This window comes from Hyperoodon ampullatus (assembly GCF_949752795.1).
Source record: "Hyperoodon ampullatus genome assembly, chromosome: 10".
NCBI classification, from domain to species: Eukaryota; Metazoa; Chordata; class Mammalia; order Artiodactyla; family Ziphiidae; genus Hyperoodon; species Hyperoodon ampullatus.
In genome coordinates this window covers 46287881-46311306 of record NC_136923.1, presented here as the reverse complement: position 1 = coordinate 46311306, position 23426 = coordinate 46287881, and the positions used below count along the sequence as shown (strand labels likewise).

Here is a 23426-nt window from a genome sequence, read left to right as displayed (position 1 = left end):
GAGACACTGGGGAGGGGAGCCCACTCCTCCCATGGCAGGACTCCCACCCGAACTCCGCCTGATCTAGCACAGTGCTTCTCAGAGCCTAGTGAGCCCCAGGACCCCTTGCTGGGCTTGGTGAAACACATACCTGGACCCTACCCCCTGGGATTCTGATGCACCACCCCAAAACCTCACTGGCTTAACAGCAAAAGTTGGTTTCTCCTTCAGAGCATATGTCAAATGCTAGACGGCAGGGAGTCTGGTCCACACGGAGACCCAGGATAATGGTGGCTCCACCAACTTGTGACGCCATCATTTCAACAGGTGGCTTCAGAGCAAGAGAGGAGCATAGAAAATCATGCATGGACTTTTCTCTGCTCACAGCTCACTGGCCAGAACTAGTCCTGTGCCCTGCCCACTGTAAAGTGACTGGGGAACATGGGGATCCGATGGGCCATTTGGTGACACTGGTTTCTCTGCCGTAACCATGCTCCCCTTCTCTACTGGCACACAGCCATGCAGGCCTTCTCTCTGTTCCTCAAACACACCACATGCTTTCCTACCTTTGGGCCTTTGCACCACCTGCTCTCTCTGCCCAGATGCCTGTGTGTCAGATCTCACATGGTTGGCTCAAATGCCACTTCCTTGGAGAGGCCTTTCTTGACTGCCCAAAGTAGCCACCCCATCTCTCACACCAGCCTATTTCAATTCTCTGTTGAAATAGGCCTTATTATGCCATGTTTGGGGTCATCTCTCTCCTATTAACAGACTGTACGCACACTCCATGAGAGAAACTGATCACTTATCACGGTGTCCCATAGATGTTCAAAATATATCTCCCTCAGCTCATCAACCCTAAGGTGTATTACTATTCCCATTTTACAGGTTAAAAAAATGGAGGACCCAAACAGAAGTGCCTTGCCCAAGGTCACACCACTACCAAATGGTAGCACCTGATTGAAATCCATGCTGCCACCACCCACTACGGTTTGCTTGCGTGATTTCACTGCTCCCAAATATTACGGTGGCAGAAAAGTTTATTTTATCCTTTTGGTCTCCATATGGTGATCCTCCACTGTGCTTGGTTTTTAAGGCTCAACAAGCTCTATGGAGGGCAATTTGGCAACATCTATCTCGGAATTTATCCTACAGATATGCTCATGTATGTGGAAAATTACATATACGCAAGGTTTTTTCATTACAATGCTGTGATAGCAAAAGTTTGGAATTAGCTTAAAGGTCCGTGGGGGTGTGTATATATTCACAGGGGGCATGTGCACGTGGTGGAGTAGTATGCAGCCCTGAAAAGTGAGAAAGAGCTTCAGGTTCTGCTTGAAAGGTTATCTAAGGGAATGTATTACATTAAAAGAAAGGTGGGTTACAACAGAAGTATATGACTTTCATTTAAGTTCCCCCAAGAGCTGAATACCTTCAAGTCTTTCATAGAGATTGTCTACTCAATGAAAAGAACAAAATACAAACCAGGATAGCAGTGTGGTTTCCATCATTTGAACTTATTTTATTGGTACTCATTAGCAAATAAAATTTAATTGTTGATTTTGGATGCATTACAACACACTTTTTGGTAGTGGGTGCACAATGTTCATCATTTATTAACTATACTAAATACTGCAACCTCCGAATTGTTGATTTTTACACGGGTATTTCCTTTGTGATGATGGGTGGCTCCTCTCTTTGAATACATAAAATGGTCCGTTCCATCCATGGTTTTCATATTCCTTTGTTATTCTACCTACTGCTTTAAAATACATTCAAATAAAAAGATATAAGTTCCTTGCAGTGAGTGCATACATACCACAGCGAGGAGAGTTGAAAACACAATTAACCAACACCCTCGTGTTCAGAGAATAAATAGTATGACATCATGGGACCGAAGCTTGCTCCTGGGGACTTTCTCAAAGTATCTTCAGTGGACATAAGGTCACACTCACTCAATTGAAGGCTACGTCTTTTGCCAAGGGTGGTGGGAGGAGGGTAATGGGGGGTGCAAAATGACGATTTCATTTGCATATGATGTTATCCTTCCATAAATGTCTGGAACAAATGGCCACAGAGCACCGTGATGTGCAGTGCAGTCCTCAGATCAGAATAAATAAATGACCTGCTTGGATTGGAAAGCCACAGGCGCACTGCGACCGAGCTGGAGAGGACAGATGTTTGTTTAAAATACAGCACAGACAAATAATAAATAAAAGTTTGAAACTCAGTCAGTGACAGCGATGGGACCAGACTCCCTGTTTGTTCATGGTTCTTCTCACAACACTTCTACCTTTTCCTAAGGATAAAATGTGGCACAAGGACACAAAGGGCTTTTTGGGACCACTCTGTCCTGAAACAAGAGGGCAAAACGTGTTTTGAGGGCATCAAACGGCTGCAGAAGAAGACCACATACGTGAAAGCATGCTCACCAGTCTAGGGTCCAGAACAAGGACCAGAACAAGAGGACCGCCAAAGCCTCATTTCTCTGTGAACCAGTTTGATGTTACCTTTGGCCGTGGTTCTCTTTTACTTTTACTGTTGACAAATTTCATCCATCACCTTTCCCCAACCCCCTTTCCTTATGATCCTATTGTTAAAATCGCCTTGGGTCTGGTCTTAATTTGGTTGTGACACTGGGTCCCAGAAATAAGCTGCTATCTCATTAGCAGCTTGGTGTGTCTGAAACTTGTATTTTGGTGTCACAGAACCACAGAGAGAACATTCACTGCGACTTCCCATCTAGTACCATTACTTCCCTGCATATATTAAAAAAAAAAAAACGCAGAAAAATAAAACAAATCACACAGAACACACAGGGGCTGCCAAACGGTGCAGCAGGAGTGTAAATACATTCTCTGTCAGGTCAGACGTCTGGCCCGACAGTGGATGACAAACATGGAGGGATGAATTCAGGTTGAAGGCATGAGAAGAAAAAGTCACAGCTCAAGAAAAGAAGCGACCGTCCGTGGGGGCCGAGCAGTGAAGGTCTTGAAGAAGCTGGGACCCAAGAAAGAAAGAACAGCTCTCCCATCGTGAAAGCTACAGCAGCTGCACGTGGCAGCGGACGGAGGCCCCTTATGCTCTTACAGGGAGGGTGAGACGAGGTGCCCAGTGACACCAGGCGGCACAGCCACTGTGCTACGTGACAGCTCAGGATGTGTGGCTCCGGCAGCCAGCCACAGATTCATTGGTTTCCTATCCATGGGATAAGAACACACATGGGGGTTTCAGTGCTTCTCAAAGGAAGGAAGGAGGAAAGACCCCGGGCTGCCCCTGCCCCCGGCCAGCACGGGCCAAGTCCTCAAGAGAGCGATGTCGGTGCTGGGGTGCTTCCCGTGGGATTCGAAGGAAGGGCAGGGCAGATACAGGTCTCCCGGTCCTATGTACACATTTTACAGAGTCTCCACTCTGCCCCCATTAGGCACGAGGTTGATTTGTCTAGCTCAGGAGGGGGTGGACAGAGGAGAGCAGAGGAAGCGTGCACAGTGAAGGGGGAAGGAGAGGGACGGGGGAGCAAGACTGGTTTCCTCTAGGGGAAGGGCCTTCTCCCAGCCTCACCGTAAGCTAGTTTGTTTGGGGAGTTTAGCACCCATCAAGATGCCCGAGGTGAGCGTCACGGGGGCTTTCATCTGCATGCTGGACCCCACCATGGTGGGGAAGCTGCGGTTCCGCCGGATGCCACTGTTGAGCTGGAGCCCGCCGATGGCACTGGTGACAGTGGGGCATCCAAGGGGCAGGCCCTCGGGTACCAGGCCTCCGGGGACAAGGGCCTGCGTGGGGCCCGGGGGCCCACAGAGGAGAGGTCCCTGGTCCTCAGTCAAGGTGGGGACGTGGGCTCGCCCCGAGTTCACCACTTTGGCCACACCAAACCTCCTGACTTTGTCCACGAGGTTAAGGTTGGAGACAGACACGTCGGTCTGGCTCTCGCTGCTCCGGACAGGCTTCTTCTCCCTCACCTCCCTCAGGATGGAGCTGGCTGGCTTGGAAGCCAGGAAGTTGTCGTAGGGAGGGCTCGTGCACTTGAACTCGAAGGAGGGCGGGGAAGACGTGGGCGACTGCATAGGCGAGTTGGGCGGGGTAGAAGGGATCACGGCCATCCTCGGGGTGTAGGAGTGCAGGAGAGAGCCCCGGCCAGCCCTGTCCCAGCTCTGGGGGTCGTACACAGCCGCGGAAATGCCCCGCTCCTTCAGCAGCCACACCAGCCCCAGGGATGTGCTCATGGTGGTCGTGGACTCACGGACGTTAGTGAAGGATTCGGCCAGGCTCAGTCTCCGCGGAGTGCACGGCGTGGCCACCGGCGTGGACTTCAAGTGGCTGGTGCCGCCACAAGCTGGAGTCGGGGCCGAGTTAAGGCTGATAAGACAAGACAACAGGTCATTGATCAGAAAATGCCCACGAGCACCAAGGAAGCAGTCCGTGGCCAGCCGCCTGCAGGGGCGCAGCGCAGCCCTAGGACATGCTGAGGGGACTCCCCCAGCCCAGGCTCCCCGGGTGCCTCTTCCCATGTCTGCTTTTCCTCTCACCACAGGGGCCATGGATTCCCCGAAGTGGGGACGTGGTTTAAGTTAACAGGAAGCTGCATGTGATTTCCCTCTTTCAGCCCTAGAGGGTGGGTACAACTGTCCCCTTTGCAGGTGAGGGAACTGAGGCTCAGGTTAGGTGACTTACTCAACGTCACACTCAGCTACTCCGTGGAAGACACTGGATTTAAACACAAGTCCGAGTGACCCCAAAGATAGGGGAGGAAGGCGTTCAGCAGAGAGGCTTTCTGTCCCTATCAAATGTACTCAGATTCCCGCCTTCCTTCCCAGTAGCCGCTTCCCTGAGGCCAGACGTTAACCAGGGCTACGAGATATGAGAGTTTATCCTGGGAATGGTCGGAGCAGGCGGGACATCTCGGTGGAGGACCCTTGGGTGATGGGGAGACTGAGGCTGAAGGTGGCCATCAAGTCAGCAGCAGACCCAGGCCTCCTGACTCCCACCACAGTGTTCTTCCCTCTGCACCCTGCTGTCCTTTAGTCCTTCTCCCGTGGGTGCCCAAGTCCACCATGATGAGTGGAGTTATTGGGACAGAGGCAGCCACGTCACGTAGTATCAGATCTTCATCTACGGAACCAGCTAGAAAAAGGCCCACTGGGTGTGTGAAACCTGGTTACTAAAGGAAAAGTGGAAAGGTTCCTTCATCTACTCATGTCATGCTGACTGAGGACCCACTATGTTCCAAAAGCTGGTATCCAGCAGTGAGGGAGTTAGGGCAGAAGGTATAACAGAGGGGCAGCAGTGGGGAATGCACTGCTGTCTGCCTGAAAAGCAGGAGAGACCCACTTTGAACAACTGCTTCAGGGATGGAGTGAGGCCACCCAGGCACGGAGGCCCTGAGCTGTTGCTGGATGAGCAACCGAGCGGCACAGAAAACACATCCCTCCTGACGGTCTCATGAGACCTGCCCTGGCACCTGCCCAAGGACGCAGCAGGGGCTGCAGGTGCCCATGGGAACAGGCAGCTGGGTGGTCCCCGGGAGCCGGGGGATAGAGCCCTCTCTCCCCAGCCTGACAGGGGACAGGCCACATACCTTGGACAAAGCACCAACTTCGGGAAAGGGGAGGAAGGGGATGGGCTCTGGAGCAGGTCCTTGGAATGAGTGGAGCAGGGACCCCTCCTGCAGTAGGGACAGGTCAAAGGCAAGTACAAGTGGAGGCATCACTTGGCTGCACACTCAGGTGACCTCACCACTGGCCAGTCTGCACAGGGTGAGGAACCCAGAACAGGCCTGTCTCACACAAGCTCGGGACTAGGGATGCTGGTGGGTCGGGAGCACTCAGAGGAACATGGGATTAGAAACCAAAGCAGATTTCTAAGGTTAAAAGGTGGATTCTTCAAAAGGCACAGGTGGGGCTTCCCTGGTGGCGCAATGGTTGAGAGTCCGCCTGCCGATGCAGGGGACACGGGTTCGTGCCCCGGTCCGGGAAGATCCCACATGCCGCGGAGCGGCTGGGCCCGTGAGCCATGGCCGCTGAGCCTGCGCGTCCAGAGCCTGTGCTCCGCAACGGGAGAGGCCACAACAGTGAGAGGCCCACGAAATGCAAAAAAAATAAAATAAAATAATAAAAAGGCACAGGTGGAATTCTACAAAATTGATCTACAAGCAATAGAGGGCCCCCCAAAAATCTGGACTTAAAATCTTGTTCACAGAGCCATTCCTAGGGAGATTCTCTATTTTGTTCCAAGCTGCCATTCTTTCAAACTCAGGCAAAAAGCCTTTCTTACTACTGACTTCTCAGGCTTTTGCATCCCTGACGAGGCCAGAAGGACTTAGAGAAGAAGGCAGGGGTGTGGTGCGGAGTCCTATGGCTACAGTCAGAAGAGCACCAGGATGCCAGCCTCTCCCAGGGGGAAGCTCTGTCCAGTGGTTCTAAACACGATCTCTTCAAACATAAAGCTGAGGGATAGGGAAGCCGGGTTCTCCAGAGGCAGGAAGGGAGACGGAGAGACAAGCTAAAATTTAGAGGTCCCCTTCCGGTGAGAACCTCGGTTAGACCTGTATTAGTGCTGGCACTCGGAGTGACTGGGGCATTTAGACAGGTTAGGGGTATCCATTGTCAAGGCCGAGTTAGCCAGGCACAATCAGAGACAGGTCCACGCCTACGTCATGGGTTAGTGGCGGCCACGCGTGCACACACAGCTCCTTCACAGGGCCCTGCCAGGCAGGCCCTGCTGGTGGTGTTCTCACCCCCTGCCTCGCCCGTGGGCTCACTCTCTGCCCTACATCTGCTCTCAGCTCAACGGGGCCTGGGGCTGCTTCGTCGTCCTCCTCACATGACCTGCGGAGAATTATTCATCGTTGAAGGTGTTCCTTGGGGCAGCTGCTCCCTCCGGGCTGGCCCTGCTCACCTCTCTCCCGTAAGTTACCTTCCACTCACCCTGCCACCTCGTACCACAGAGAAAACAGCTGATGGGGTCACATGACCACGTTGGGGGAGACCATTTTCCCTTTCACTGGAAGCTCTGGGAGGCCTGAAATCCAGCCAAGCAGACCCCACTCCCCACCCCCCGCCCAGGCCATGCAAGTCCTCTCTCCTATGGTACCAACTCTTATCACTTCTTGGAGGTGCCCAAGGGAAATGGACCAGGCTGGGCATGTGGTTCCATTCAAGTTTTATCATTTCGGTCATTACAGGGTGGCTGTGATGCATGGCCCCTGGGGCCATTGCCAGAGGCATAAGTGCTACCACAGGGCTCAGTAACTCCATTCTATGAAAGAACACGTTCTACTGACAAACTATGGGGCAAAAAGCCAACAGACTTGGACTTAGGGGCTGTGGTAGTGCCCTAAACTTCAGCTGGTTAAGAAGGGACGTAAGAATCTTCCATGGCCAATAAAAGAGCAACTAAAAGTGGGTCCAGGTCTCTCTATCTGTGCTGGATCTGAATCAATAAGGGCCTTGATTCAAAAAAATAGAAAGAAAGAAAAAAAGATGGGACTCAGAACAGGTGACTGCAGTGCTTGGGAGATGCTTCCAATGGCTGGGGGTAGATTTGAATGAGCCTCTCTACTTTGGCTTTCCTCAATGTTCAGTCTCACAGGGAGTGTCTCAGCCTCACCCCACCCTGCCCACCCCACGGCCGGGTCCCTTACCTTGGCGTGACCCGTGTGAGCTCGTCTGAAGGATGCAGGATGCGACAGGTGGTGAAGGTGAAGGTGGAGTTTGTCTGTGACATGCACTTCCCAGGGTGGTGGGCTAAATCAGGGGGAGGGGGAAGGGAGGAACAAAATATAGTCCTTGCATCCAAGTACACCCATGAGAAAAGTCAAAATCCCACATGGCCCTGGACAGATGCAAGAAGCGATGGGCTACCTTGTGAACTGGATCTGGGCGAGGAAGGTGAAACACAAATGTTCTGGATCGAAGGTGGTCCCTCAAAAATAACCACACTTTTGAGCACTGGTGTGCAGAGCATCAAATTCCAGCTTCCAACCCAGTCCAGACAGGGTTTCCCATCAGTGTTCTTTGGCCAGTAGTGGATCCAGTTTGAAGGGCTAATGGGCCCTTGAGGGTAAATTTGGGTTCCCTCCTCAGAGGTCCAAATCGGCTTCCTTCTTTTGTTGCTTTACTTTTCGTTGGCAAATAGGTGCCAAACTCTGCCAAGGGGAGGGGAGGGGTGCAGGGCAGGGAGAGGCACTTGCACCTGGGAACAGGGCAAGGCTCACAGGCTCCCTTTTCTGTTTACATAAAAAGGGGCTTGAGGAAGCTGGCTCCACTACTGTCTAACTGTGGTCGACAGGGAGGGAGATGGGGCCTCAGCTGCCTCAGCAACAACGTGGCAGGAGTCCCAGGGCCTGGGTTCTCTGTGGGGCTGAAGCTCCAGGACCTGAGCTGGGCTGACACACAGCGGTGCAAGCAGCACCAGTCCCCCTGGGCTGCTTTCTTGTCATCTCTAGGATGTCTGGTTTCTGATGAAAATGAGACAGAACAAGTTGTCCTCAACTTATTTCCTCTGAAAGCTCCAAAGAGTTGTTAAGGCAGCTGAAGACTAAGATCTGGAGCAAAGTAAATCACAGAAGCGTTAGGACCATGCATCAGAAAGCTGGCAGGGGATAAGTAGGAATAGAGTCTACAGGAGACATCATGATTGTAGAGGTCATCCTCATTCATAACTCAAATGTAAAAAAGGAAGAGAAAAAAAAAAGGAAAAATGATGCTGCTCCCAATAGCATGCAAGGTGAGGTCTGGGTCAGCCCCTCTCCCCACCCACTCCACCCCTGTAGCCTCTCAGCCCCCAGAGACCTCCTTGGGAGACAACGGATTAGGATATTGGAGGCCATGAGCACGCTGAAGATTCAAAAGGCTGAAACTAGAATCTTCTAGCTCTTTATGGCAAGTTTTCTCTTGGATTTGAGAAAAAGGAAAAGGAAAACAAACCAGAAGAGATCGGTGCCCCAAACCTACAGATCCACACACAGGTGATTGTATCTTAAAACGAAAAGAAAAAAGAAAAAACTAGAACCCAGATGAAACAAACAAAAAAATATTGGAGACACGCAAATTGAAGGCAGGCAGGACAAAGCCAAAGCACAAAAATGGTGGCGGTGACTCAGGAGCTATGCAAGACTGGTTTCCCCTGATTATTTTGGTCCAATCCATGTCTTTGTGTCAAGGAAGGCTCCCGTGGCCCCTGGCATGGCAGCCAGCACCATGGCTACAAGAGCAAACTCTCAGCCACTGGGAGCTCCAGGCAAAGCAGGAGGGGGGTGGAAAACACACGTAAAAATAGCCTTTATGCATCTTTGTTTCTCAACCAAAAAATAATGGTTTAGGAACTCAGATAATTGAGAAATTACTGCAAGCAAAACAAAAATGGAAGAAGCTATGAAGAAAAGACAACCAACCAATCACGATTCTCTGATTGCAATAAGGTCTAGAAACAAAAGCAACAAAAAACCTGAGAAAAGCATCCCAAATAACAGGCGTGAGGGGTTATTTGGGAGGGAGGAAAGAAAAATGCAGTAAGTGGAAGTAATTAAGACAGAACAGTTGAAAGAGAGAGAACATTTTAAAAAAAAATCAAACAAAAGCAAGGCTTGATTTAAACTTAGAAGTGTACCCCATTTAAATACATGGCCAGAATATCAAATCAAAGGGTCACACATGTTCACTTTCTCCACCCCATTACATATCGGATCTTCAATCGCAACAGTTAGTGTGAGATGGACATTTTAGAGAGACAGTTGCATCAGCAGAAGCAAAACCCATGTTATTGCAAATGGGTTTTGGGAATAGGAAAAGGCTGCTAAAATTCAGAGGTCATCATTCCCCAGAAGCGATGGACAGTTTTAGAAGACCAAGGAAAATCAACAACAAGGATCAAAAGTGCCAAAGCCAGAGGTTCGGCCCCTCCGCAATACCACTGGGACGCCGGGACCGGCCAGCTCTCCGAGTCACCACTGCCCACCGGGCCGCTGCAGCATCTCCCTTCCTTGGGACACAACACAGAGACAGTGAGTCACCCGAGGCTCCTTGAGCTGCTGGGGGCTGATTCCTACAGGTCTGTGAACAGGAGAGAGCAAATTCCCAAAGCAAGAGGCACTGACAGAGTCTTCTAGGCACGGAGCAGGGGCTCAGTGGGAGCACCCACTACTGCAGTCACCACTGCACCCCAAAGCCCTGCCTTAGGTGCTATGGGTCAACCTCATGCTGCTCGCTTGGGGCCTCCAAGGACAGGGGTTTTGGATTTAATGTTCTGACTTCCTACTTAAATCCTCATTCCTTTTCTCGGTCTGACTGGAGGACTGCAGTGCTGTGAGCCAGAAGTATTAACACTGACAAGTACTTTCTTTATTTAGGAATGAACTTGCATTTCCCCCCCTCAAAAGATCCTAACCTTTATTATTTTTATTTGTTCCTCCCCCCGCGGGTTCTGAAACTGGTACAAAATCCTCATCTGTCAAAGAGAACCTTTAAACTTCATTAATCCTTGACTATTCAAGATCGTCTACATTGGTGAACTACATACAGGTAGCTACCGTGCAGATTTTTTGTTCTTTAAAATGTGCCACCTGCAAGCACATACCCTTCAGCCGAGGTGGGGTCTCAGAGGGCTGTATAAGGAGGACAGTCCCCCTGCTCACTTGCACTCTGACCGACCCAGGTGTGCTTTCTATCCAGAGCAGGTGCACTTGGTAAATGGCTCTGACTGGCTGTGCTCCTCTGGGGGCACATGGTGCCTGGTACTGACTGGAAAATTGGGTGCTTGGGATCTTGCTGCTGCACCAGTCGTGAGGGAGCTCTGGCCCAGCCCTGAGTCTCCAGTGAGTTGGGGCTTCCTTCTTGGATGCCCTGAAGACCACGCTGGGGATTATCTGCAAGTGTGCTAGCCAGACCAGGGTGACTGCTGCTTGGTGGAAGGCTCAGGTCTCCAGGGAAGATGGGCAGGAAAGTCCAGTGCTCTCCTCGCAGCCCAGGGATCCAATGGTGAGAAGAGGAAAGAAACACGGATGAGGTTGGGTATACTGGCAGGGATCTGCAGGGTGACTGGGCTTTGCAGCCTGGCCATCCACATGATGAGATCTGTTCACACGAGCTCATGCATGTCGGTCAATTGGAACAATGCTTTCCTTCCCCCACCCACTGGGAAGGCCAGGCTGGGAATGTGCCAGGGAGAACAGAAACTTCTCTTTCTAAAGGCCATCGTAGCATCGTCCTTAAAAGAACCCTCCCGGGAGCTCACACAGCTGTCAGGGTGCAGCTGCACCTACTAAACTCTATGGGGAGCTGGGACCTACACACACACTGCTTCCAAGGGGATCTCTGAGGACAGAGGAATGCTGGCCATGCTACACATCCAAGCTATTTTTTGGCTTACAGAAGTAACTTATTAAAATATTTTCTTTAAAATGACAAACCCATCCCAAAATCTTGGAAAAAGGGGTTTTATCTTTGTGACATACTGAGAGCCTTCCAGATTCTTTTCCCGCTCTTCATGGGAAGTGGCCAACTTGTGTAAAATAAACAAAATGCCTTGACCTTTTTCCCCTTTTCTTGACTTGAACATGTCGTGTGAAGTTACCGTCACACGACTTGGATCTGCTCTGCCATTTCTATAAACTCATTCACCAACACACACACACACACACACACACACACACACACACACACTCTCCCCCTACCTCCTTTAATTCTAGTAGCTGCCACCACATCAGCAGTGGCATCCAACGGCCGACCTTTTCTGTCCAAGCAAAAACAAACCTATTGAAAGTAAAAGCATTGTCCATCCAGCTTAAAGGCATGGCTTGAAAGCCCTGCAAACATCAGTACTTTTTTTTTTTCATCTTTTTACAAGCTTCTAATGACTTTGTTGTTTTTTGCTCAAGGAGTAACTACAGTGGAGGTGGGACGTGTATCTTTGCCTGTCAGCTACACGCCCTTTTTTTTTTTTTTAAAGCAATGTTTTAGAATTCTTCCTAAAAAACTAAACTCTCAGGGCATAGAAAAATGCTCTAAAGACTTTTTCTATCACTTCTTTATATAACTCTACATGTGACTTTTTCTGGAAAAAAAAGTTCTATGATGAGTCCATGTGGGAAAAACTCCATAAAACCTTTGTTTGCCCTGTGCTTCACCATTTACATAAATGCTGTTTGGGATTAATGTGGCTTTAACAGGTGTTTTTCTCTGGGGGGGTAGGGAATCAAGGGCAGTTTCAGATACAGCAGTACAGCTTCTTTTCCTTTTTAAAAATAAAAGTGATATTAAACTACACAGTATTACAAGATGACCTTTTTAAGCCCTTAGTTCCAGGCTTAACATGGGCCTGTGACTCTTTTTCTCTGCTTCTTAAGCATTTCCTTTATACAGCCCCTGTCTGGTCCTGCAGCTCTAGGGACCCCTGAGTCCCCAGTGCAGACATCCAGCCCATAGGCACTGGGGAGGTTTCTAGCACAGAGATTGTGAACCACATCACAAGATCTCTTCCTGGTTTCTGTACAACTTTTGTTTCCTGCAAAATTTTTAAAAATAAAAAGTCTACTTGTCCCCCTACACCAAGCTGTCTACTCTGTTTCATCCAAAAAGTGACTTAACAGAGGAACAATCTCACAGAATGGCAGAGAGAAGACCAGAAATTCCCTCAGGTGGCCCTTGAGGTATCTTCAGGAGATAAAATGACTTTTAAAAAAAAGATATATTTATTTATTTTAGCCTGCGGCAGGTCTTAGTTGCAGCACGTGGGATCATTGTTGAGGCATGCAGCATCTTAATTGTGGTGCCCGGGCTTCTCTCTAGCTGTGGCGTGTGGGTTTTCTCTGCTTTAGTTGTGGCGTGCAGGCTCCAGGGTGCATGGGCTCTGTAGCCGTGGCCCGCTGGTTCCAGAGCACATGGGCTCTGTAGTTTGCGGCACGCAGGCTCTAGTTGAGGTGCACAAACTCAGTAGTTGTGGCACGCCGGCTTAGTTGCCCCGCGGCATGTGGGATCTTAGTTCCCTGACCAGGGATCGAACCCATGTCCCCTGCATTGCAAGGTGGATTCTTTACCACTGGACCACCAGGGAAGTCCCCAAATCACTTTTTAGAATGCTGTTAAAATATCACAAGGGCAAACGCAGTCTCTTTGGATTCTTCGGATGCCAACAAAGCTGGACCCTGCGCCCTCTGCCTTCATGTCCGTCCTGTGGCAAACACCAACAGGTGCGGGGAGCGGGCCTGGCTAAGCGGCCGCAAGTCCATCATCCAGCTGGTGCTACCAGAGCCTGTTCAAGAGCGCACTTCTCCCGTGCGTCAATAGGCGGCCCAACTGGACAACTCACCGGAACCTCAACGCGCACCCACGTGCTACCTCAAGGGCCCTCCACTTTAGAAGAGGCATTGTGCAAACAAACGCCCACTCAACAATCCAAGTGGGTGCCCCTCGGAGCACGGCAGTGCCCTCCTATGGTTTTCAGAGGTGAGGCTCCATAGAAAAAGCGGTTCCAGCAAGCGGGCTTGTTCTGGAAATGTTAAGCAGGGTTGACTCCGTGCTGTTTGGGATGGGTCAGTTATGTGATTCTTCATTCATTTTTCACTTTGGGCTGCACTGGCCTGGTTCTGGTTCACTATACATTTTGATGCAAGAGCACAGGGCTTCCTTAGCATCTCCTAATACAGGGGGGTGAGAGCAGACCCCAGCTTTGTCCGTAATAACCAAACTCCTGTAACTGCTACACACCAGGGTGGGGTTGAAAAGTCTTCTCATTAGAGTGGGATCTCTTTGTCAACTCCCTCGGTGGAGATAAGAAGGAACCTTCCCAGAGGGTCTGTGAATCGAATGTATCAGACTTTCCCTTCTAGATTCATCAGGTCCTCACGGCCAACGTTCCCTCAAAAGCCCCTTTGGGTCCTGCTTCTGCAGTGGGACTGACAGTGCAACAGGATGCCCACCCAGGGCTTTGCTCACACCAGCCCCTGCCCCAGAGGAGGCTGGAGTGATACTCAGTTCCTCGAGCTTTCTGTCTGCCTCCTTTCATCCACCAGCTGTTCCCTTCTCTTCACGTAACCTCTCCTGAACAGAGCCTGGACCTACGTATCAACTAAGCAAGCTACAAAAGAAGCTAGTTCTTGGCTTTTGCTTCTGGGGGCCCAAGTGCTGCAGCTTCAGGGATTTTCAAGGGCACTTTTGACCAAATGTGATTTTTGCCTTCAACACTCAGCCTCAAAAATGACACACAGCTCCACTGCAGTACCACTGCCAGATAGGCTGCCATGATTTACAGGAGCCTGTTTTAGGATATTTCTCCCACTGGAAATGGTCTCCATGTGTATGAGCATTAAGTAAACTGATCTTTGCTTTCTTGTCTCTCCTTTAAGAATCAAGGCATCCGAGATAATTCACCTGGACTGTCCATCCAACCATCTGCTGACCTAACTGTGTGACTTTAAACTCGGATCTTAATCCTTTACCACATGCAGACTCTTCTACTACACATAAATACCTAAAATTCAGAACACTGGCAGTACGAGATTATGTCTATTTCTGATAAAAGTGCACTTTCTATATGAATTAAAACATAAAATATATTACTGAAATAAAGTAAAACTGTAATCTAAAAATTGTTTTACATCGTCCATTTTAATCATCTAAATTATTTACAAATATAACAAGGATTTATCCTTTTTAAAGACATGGGATTATAAAAATCAAATAATGACATAATAATACATAAAAATATATTAATAAATATTTTTCAGTACTCAAAATGTTTTCTCCATGAGAGAGCAGGCTCTAGACAAAAGTGCCTAATATACAAGTTTTCCCAATTTCCTCCCATAATACCGGTTGTTAAAAAAGAAAGGTTAATCACCTTCTGTCTTCAAAGGTTCTCCCTACTAAGTCTTCCCAGGCAGATGGAAGCTCCTAGAACTGTGCTGTTTGGCAACAGGAAAGGGCAGACCAAGGCAGGGACCAGGCCAGCGGGGGTACAAATTCCAAGACAGAGGATGCCCCAGGCTTTCCCACTGAAACTTATCTGTCTACCTGTGACTCCAAGATTGTGTGCATAATGCCACTCAGGGTCCTTGGGATGATTTATGTAGAGTGACGTGCTTCTTACATTCCTAGAATCAAAGTGGTTCTGTCATTCCCCACAGAGAAAAAAGAGCCAAATCATTGTCCGTGCCTTTCCCTCCTGCACTGAGCTTTTACCAAGTCTCACCCAGAAAACAAGCTCGAAAGAACCTTTGCCTAGATGATCAGACCTTCCCTAAATTACCTTCAGCAATCTATATAATTCTTTCTGGTTGCACACTACCACTGTGACTCCTCTATAGTTTCCACTGTACGTTTGTGTGCCTCTCCTCAAAGTTGCTGGGATGAGTTTGCTGCAGGTTTGAGGAAGGTGGGAAGAAGCAACGGATACGCCTTTGTGTGTGGTAAGGAAAGTGGTTAGGACTTAGCTCCTCATAACTGGTCCCCTTGCTCCCTCTGTCCTCAGAGAGATATTCTTAGCTGAATTGATAAACTTTATTCCTTCTCTACAACTTCTCCAAGAGAAACCGAATGGTGCTTCTTTAAATTTACAGGATTCACCTTCTAATCCACCTGCAAGACTGCAGGGAGGGGTCACCACACTCAACACGATGCCTGTCCCTTCAGCCACAGAATCAGCAGACACAGTGTCCCCTGTACCACAGTCTGCCTTCCAGAGGGGCACCAGTGCCGATGACACAGGGAGGCAACAGTACCGAAGGAAAAAGGGTTCCTTTTCTTAAGTGAGAAGATTCTAAATAATATGCATTTTCATTCCCTTGCAAGCCTAATCTGGCAACTCAATGGCTAAAAATTAAAATAAGACATAAATAAACCGAGGTGCTAAATAATCCTTTGTACTTGATGATACCTCTAAAGTTTATGTCAAAGAAAAAAGAAAAGTTCCTTGGCCAGAGGTGTGTGAACTTAGCCAGGGGATGGGAGACACCACCATGAACCTCAGCTCTCTCCTGCCCTGTACTCTGTGGGGAGTGTTGGACCTCTCATGAGTGAAAATTATCAGTCACAAAGATGAATGTCCTCTCCTCAAATCTGGTGACTTGGGAATGTCATGAGGATGACGACATTGGGTTAATTCATCTTTTTCTGGGTCTCTCCCCTCAGCCCAAGCAGCCAGGGGGTCCAGGAAGTCTGGGGTAAATAGTAAACCACGTGACCCTGTGATGCCAGGGCCCTGGGCACAAAGCTTTTCATCCCAGTGACACCTAGGATGTGTAATTCTGCAACTTCATGGTCATATCTTTAATACTGGGGTGAAGGGAGGTGGGCACAGAGATCAGCCAGTGTGCTTTTCCAGATTCATCTAGAGTTCTCTCTCTTAAAAAGCTTACTGACATCCTCTCAGGGCTTGCTGGATTAAGGAGTATTGCTAAAACACTTAAAAAAAAAATCTACTTTGGGGCTTCCCTGGTGGCGCGGTGGTTGAGAATCCGCCTGCCGATGCAGGGTACACGGGTTCATGCCCTGGTCCGGGAAGATCCCACATGCCGCAGAGCGGCTGGGCCCGTGAGCCATGGCTGCTGAGCCTGCGCTCCGCAACGGGAGGGGCCCCAACAGTGAGAGGCCCGCGTACGGCAAAAAAAAAAAAAAAAAAAATCTACTTTGAACACATGTATAAGCTGGGAAGAAAACACATACTCTTTCACTGCAGTTACGAAAGGGAACAGGCTGATCTATGAAGTGATCTCTGAAATCCTGAACACTTTCTGGGCTTCTTCCAATTTTAATGCATCGTGTAGGTAACAGATCCTCTCATTCACCTTCTGAATGATCCAGCACTCATAATTGCCCCTAAAACTGCCCAACTCAGCTCAGCTCAGTTTGGAAGTCACCACCCGAGAAGCTGCCTTTTAGACATGGGGAGAGAGCCAGAACAGGAGGGGGGAGCTGATGCTCGGGGCGGGTAGGGGGGCAATAATCCACTTCTTTTTAGCAGCCTTTCCTGCTCCCCTCCAGGAGCCCACCGGGCCATGCACCTCCAAGATGGGCAGGGAGCCGCACCCATTTGTTACAAAAGGAGGCATCAGACTCTATTAAAAAATGGAACCGCAGAGTGGGAATGCTTTCATCATCACCCACACAGACGAGCAGAAGCTACAGACAGAGAGCCACTACGGATGGTGCTCGAGACAGAAGTGAGAATGGCCCGGAACTCTGCCTCCGGTAGAGATGCCAGGTTTACAGGAGTGATCGCGATGCCCTCACCAGACCCCTCCTCCTCCTCGGCCGCTGGCGGCTCCTGCATCTCCTCTGGGAAAGCCTGAGGCCGGCTCGGGTAACTTCTGCTGCCTGAGACAGTCACGCATGCTCGAGACCTCTCACCTGAGGTCTCTGGGTGCTGAACTGGCGTGGAGGTAGCTAGGCCCGGGAGGGAAATGTGGTCACCTGTGTCATCTTCTTCGAAGTCGTTAAGGCAGTACACTTCATCCAGGTCAACGTCCAGCGTCCGGAAGCCCTTGGTGACCACACCAGGCCGGGGGTCCAGGATGCCCCCGAGGTGAGGCTGGGCCAACTGCTGCCAGTGGTGAAGGGTGGCAGAACCTTGCAGGAGAAAGGGCAGAGGGGGCGACAGGGAGAAGAGAGGGTTAGGACGGGGGTCTAAGCGAATGGCTGTTCACCACCCTCCAGTGTGGAGCGTGAGCCCTAGGGGGCCCTGGGTGCCACAGGTGGACTCTGGTAGCGACACCCATTGCGCTGCCCTTGCCCCTCCTGCTGTGCAGCAGGTGCTAATCTCCTTCCATGCCTGGAAGGGGCACCAATTTGAGGACGAAAATCAATTTTTTTACAAAGTAAAATTAACGCCATACTATGTGCCAAGGATGTTTGGTGACAAACTCTTTGTTTTAATCAACTGATGTCAACCCTCAAATCCAACACAGAATCACTTTAGAAATAGAAGAGGAAAAAATAAGCGAGGCAAGCACAGAAGAGGGGTGGGAGCGGGGAATGTATATGGATTCTATACCAAGTACACACAGTTGGGAACAGGGAAGACAGAGCAGAGGCAGAATAAGACGATGTCAAACCAACTCTAGGACCCACAACAAGAGAAAAGCAAAAAAGAAATTAAAGTAGCACCCAGAGAAGTGGTGGGCATGGCCGTCACCTCCTTTACCTAGGTTTTCTGTATTCCGCCAGCAAGCCTGGCAGGCTGCAGGTTTGGGGAGTGGGAACTGGCTTAAAGAGGCGCGATTTAAGAACACGTAAGTCCACACAGAGGTCTGAAGCAGAGGAACCCATCTCCTGGCTGACACCAGAGCCTGGGACTCAGATGACACCAAGCAAGGTCTGTAATAACACCAGAGTGCGTCCTTGAGGACCTGGAAGGTAAACCCGGTGCTCCCAAAGAGAGGTGTTCCAAGACCAAGCCTGCTTAGGAAACTTGGGTTAAGAAGTGTATTTACTGAGGAACTGCATCTCAGAAGCTTTAGCATGTCACTGTGTGCCGAGACTCTGCCCAACCCATCTGCTAGAGCAAACCTTCTCCCCCTTAGGACACTTAATAGTCCTCACACGGCCCTGGTACTGTGGGTGCCCCGCCCGTGGGCATCCTATCCCCATTCCACAGATGAAGACGCTAGCCACACCAATAACATTCCACGCTCAACAGAGAGACTTTGAGAACAGTTCTCAATGAACTCCCAGACACTCACTGCTGGTTTCCCAAGGGCATCCTCTGTTGGGAGGGCAAGAATCCCTCCAGACTACCAGGATGCCCTGGGGAACGTCAGAAAGGGGAACCAGGGATGCCAGGGGCCAGCAGCTCAGGAGTCAAGATGAAAGAGAAGTGAAAGGCAGGCAGGCAGGCAGTGGGGTCAGGAAGTGGTCCAGGAATGTAACTGAACTCCCCGACCCTCCGCTGTGCCCAGTGAGTGCACTGCCTCCAAAACACTGCTGGGAAATAACTCTTCATGGGGCAGTCTCAGCCGAGGAGTCTTGAAAGGATTTTGCAAATGGGCAATTTCAAATCCACTTAAAAGAGAAAAAACTGTACACACTTAGGGATCTCTCCCGGTTTTAAGCGTCCCATGTACGACAGCAATCTACGTAACCCGAACCTATTGAATATAACTAGAAAATACTCTAAATGCAAAAAAGAAAAGAGATGAAAGGTGCATATAATGAAACAAATCTGTGCATGGGACCCTGAGTCCCAGCTGCCACGGCACCATTTTTTAAAAAGCTACCCTGCATGGAGGCGTGCCAGCAGGGCAGTCTGCTTTACATGTATCACCTAGACTCACTCCTCAAAATCGCCCTGCACGGTTAAGTATTATTACCCACACCTCACAGACAGAGGTTCACTGAAGTTACGTAACTTCCAGAGTCACTGAGTTAGCGGTAGCATAGCCAGGCTTCAGTGCTAAAGGCCCAGTTCTTTCTGTAAACTCATCCTGCCTCCCTCCTCAAACCACAGGTCTGAAAACTAGCCAGGAACCTGGGCTCAGTGAGAATATGGAGGAATACATGGCAGGCAGTGCAGCTTCCCTGTGGGTATCCAGGTCCTGCCAGGAGATGCACACTCTCCCACCAATGGGGTTTCTCCTGCCACTCCTGGGGACCTCCACGCATAATAATCCAACATGGGCCCCCAGTTTGTGTGTTCACTGTTCACATGTCCACATTCCTGGCAACAAAACTACACTTGGGAGAAATTTTAAACAAGGCAATACGACACCCAGCTTGGGGCAGCGCATCCAGGTCTTAGAAGGAAGATGAAAAATCCCCAGATGCAACGTGGCCATGGCCACACTGGGAAGGGGACTAAAGGGAAAGTCAACACACTGGAAAGTGAAGAACCATGTCAAGGAAGTGGCAGATCTCCTCATCCTTCTGAAGGGGGTTCTAGACGTTTACAACGTACTGGGAAAGAACTCATTGAGGCTGGGGGTCTGGGCCCAGAAAAGAGTCCCATGGGCATCCATTCTCCATCTGTTTAACAGGCTGCCCCCATCTCTCCCCACCCCATGCATGAGTCTGAGAGAGAAATGAGGCTACAGAGAGTTGCTATTTGGAGTTAAAGAGGCTACAGAAGTACATGGAGTTTTTTGCATTCCATGAAAATGCAGAGCAAGGAAATCTAGTGAGATTACAATGGAAAGGTTATGCTGAAAGATGCATAATACGTGCCTTTTTACCCCACGCCTCAGGCCTCCTTTACTCATGGAATAGCCAACCTTTACTGAGCACTAAGGGCCAGGCTCTCTTCTAAGACGCCTACATTTACTGACTCAGTCTTCAGGATAACCCTGCCATCCTCACGTTACAGATGAGGAAACCGAGCGCAGGGAGGTAAAGTGACTTGCCAGAGGCTGCACAGCCAGGCTTTAAACCCAGGCTGGCTCCAGTGCCCAGCCTCTTGACCATAAACACCACCTCTCAGACAGCACTGAGGAGGCCTCACATAATGTGAGCCTCAGAAATCGGGTCAATAACACACGTGAATGGTGTTCTAATTCTCAAACAGGTGTTTTCTATTCTACAAAAGTGACTATTGGTGAAAACCTCTGAAAACTTGACTGTCCTGTGAGTTATGCCATGCAGGGGGCTCATGGACCATCTCCACTCCTGACTGGTTCTGAGGCCCGAGCAAACGTGGTGGTCTGGGCGTGGCAGTGGATGGGAGGCGGAGTGTGAGGGGTTCTGCCTTATTCAGAGCCTTTGTTGTCTCTTTCCTATCCCGTTTCCCCAGCTCCCCCCCACCTCCCGTGCCCACCCCTCCTGGCCTCCTTTATTTGTCAAGCACAAAGCAGGAGGATCACCGTACTATTAGCTACCTCCCATTACCATCACCTTCTCCCACCCACATGCGAATGAAGCTGGGGTCAGGCAGGCAAAGAGGGGAAATTTCATGTTCCTAGTCGGCACCAGGATGGTCTATGGAGCAGGGCGTGGACAGCACAGAAACGTAATTACGGTCACTGCCCCTTTCCTCTGTTTGCTTTCTTTCCGCACCCCACTGTTCTAACTAAAAGGTTTTCATGTCACCAAAGGAGAAGAAAACTAAATCCATGTGTGTCAGCAGAGCACCTAGGGCTTTAAAAGTTAGAACTAAACCTGCTGGATAATGTACAGCTTGGAAGTGTATGCTTTTCCCTAATTACATATTAACTTGTTTATATTTGGAAATACTATCTGGTTATAATCAATCAGAAAGGAAGAGCAAAATAGAGGGGAAAAATACTGCCTGATTCATCCTTTTAATGCCAATATATCTCTTTCTAGTTTGAATATTTTGTTTGTCCTTTACCTGCTTAAAACGTGTAAGATAAGGTGAAGAGACAAGAGTGCTAGCATTCTTAAACACCTAGCCCAGTTATTTTGGCTGACACCAATGAGCAGATAGCAAGATTAATTAAATAGGTAAGGGAGACACAGATGGATGACACAGATTGGCTATCTGCTATGATCCCAGCCAACATTCTCCAGGGGCTTCACCATAGGTACATTTACCTGGGCCACTGGAGACCATGGGAATCCTATCAGCTTCTTGGTGGCAGTGGAAAAGGATGTAAGAACACTGGCCCCAGCAAAATACTGGTCCAGGTCTCAACACTGGTAAGGCTAGCCCTTATACCTGAGTTACTGGAATAGGGGCAAGTTCAAGGAGCCTACAAGTTAATAAGCACCTATCAGATGCTGGGCACGATAAAAACACATCACATTTATTCCCTGACACAATCTTGTGTGGCAGATGTGAGCCCTATTTCACAATAAGGGAAACAGGGCTCAAAAAGGTAAAGTAACTTATCCAACACCACAGTTAAGAACTGTAATGAACCCAGCATCAGGCAGACTTCCATGTCAGCACTTCACCATATCAAATTAAACATGGTAACACAGAAGTAATTGTAGAGGAGAGGAAGAAAAAAAAATATTGGTTGTATTTTAAACAGCTAAGAAGTCAGAGGACTACAAAATGGAGCCAGAGGGATAGATCTCTATCATGAGGATACCTTACAGACCACAGTGATAAGACATGACTTTTTAATGGTAGTGATATGGGTTCCTGGTGAGCAGGGTACTATAGTTGAAATTTATCTTGCAAATCTAATGGGATTTCCTCTTATTCTATTAATTTATCACAAAACTACTGCTATCTACGTCACAAGATTAAAAGAGAAAAAGATGAATGGGTCAAAATAACTTTAAAAAAAATCTCTTCCTACAATATGCTTGGAAAATGAATCCAAAAACATATCCTTAAATGATCTAATGAAACACAAAGTAAAATATAGAAAGCAGACAAGATAGAGATGATAAATTCCAATGACCTTTGAGAGACAAAGGAGAAAAAAGAAAAGAAAGGCAAAAAGTAAAATTGCAGAAATGGAAGACTTTATTGAAAGAAAAACAGACATAATTATGGATCAGAAAACAATCACCAAGCTTACAACTGAATAAACAGTTAAAAAAAGGATGAGCCATCCCTCTTCTGAAATCTAAGAAGGACCTAAATTATACAATTAAAAAGTAATTATGAAAAAAGAATGTTCGCCCACCCTCTTCCTTCCTTTGGAGAATTATGGCACCCAGCATTTCTTGGGTCTTTAACAAGTACAACCTCATCTTACAGCATGCATCCTAACAGGGGTGATACTGCCCCCCAGGGTTGAAAACTGGTTCTTCTGGGGTGAATAACTGTACTCTCTTTAGGCACAGATACACATATAACACATATATCTATGGCATTAACTTTTCTGGGGGGGAAGGATTGGGAATTAATGTCTAAAATGGCTTCTTAAAGAGGGTAATTAAAAAAAAAGTTGAGAAACACTGCCTTACAGAAATTCTGATTTGGCTTTGCATTAGATACATAGTAGAATTCTGAAATACCTTCTCAAACTCTCATGGGTTTCCAAACTAAAGAAGAAAAAAAAAAAGAAAATTACAAGCACTTAGTGGCTCTCAGCAGGGTAGTGGTAGGTAAGGGGAACACATGTTATAATGCCTAAAGCAAAAAGAAGGAAAACAGGGGAGTTTTTCCATGAGGTTAATCATCTAGGGTGTCCCTGACACTAGAAACTGAATTGCCCCCTGGAAAAGGTAGGCTTAAAGAGGGACAGGACTCACTCGCCTCCACAGCCACCCCCTTCCCGGCCCCCAAATTGTGGAGGTCTAGAAGCCTTGCTCAGAACACACTGCATCTGAGGAAAGCCACACCCTCTTTATTTGAAGACCAAAGCAGAACATGAGTCAACAAATAGCAAACCGCTTTCACTTGGTTATTGAAAAAAACAACTTACAGCGTTTGCTTTGCACACCCCCTCCCTGACATCAAATTTTCTGAGAAGTCAAAGCATCAATTGGCTACACTTCTCACACCCCCAGGCATGTCCTGATTAACTTCTGAGGATGTTAGGAGCGCCTCTGCCTCCCCAAAAGATTTGTACTTCTAAGGTTCTAAATGCAAGAGAAAGAGAACTAGGA

The 23426-nt window shown here is 48.7% G+C and overlaps 1 protein-coding gene across 5 annotated transcripts in view; it reads right to left on the bottom strand.

The window, feature by feature from the left end:
- Positions 1 to 3536: 3536 nt before the first annotated feature.
- TRAK1 (trafficking kinesin protein 1) overlaps positions 3537 to 23426 on the bottom strand; it is a gene marked incomplete at both ends in the record, with an annotated part of 100195 nt that continues 80305 nt past the window's right edge. For 2 of the 5 annotated variants that reach the window (XM_079713612.1, XM_079713614.1), the window contains 3 exons: positions 3537 to 4335; positions 7619 to 7721; positions 17319 to 17537. In XM_079713612.1, the coding sequence (XP_079569738.1) occupies positions 3537 to 4335; positions 7619 to 7721; positions 17319 to 17537 (1121 nt within the window). Of the gene's footprint in view, positions 4336 to 7618; positions 7722 to 17201; positions 17538 to 23426 lie in introns of all 5 variants that reach the window. The other 3 variants (XM_079713613.1, XM_079713615.1, XM_079713611.1) reach the window with 2 other exon arrangements.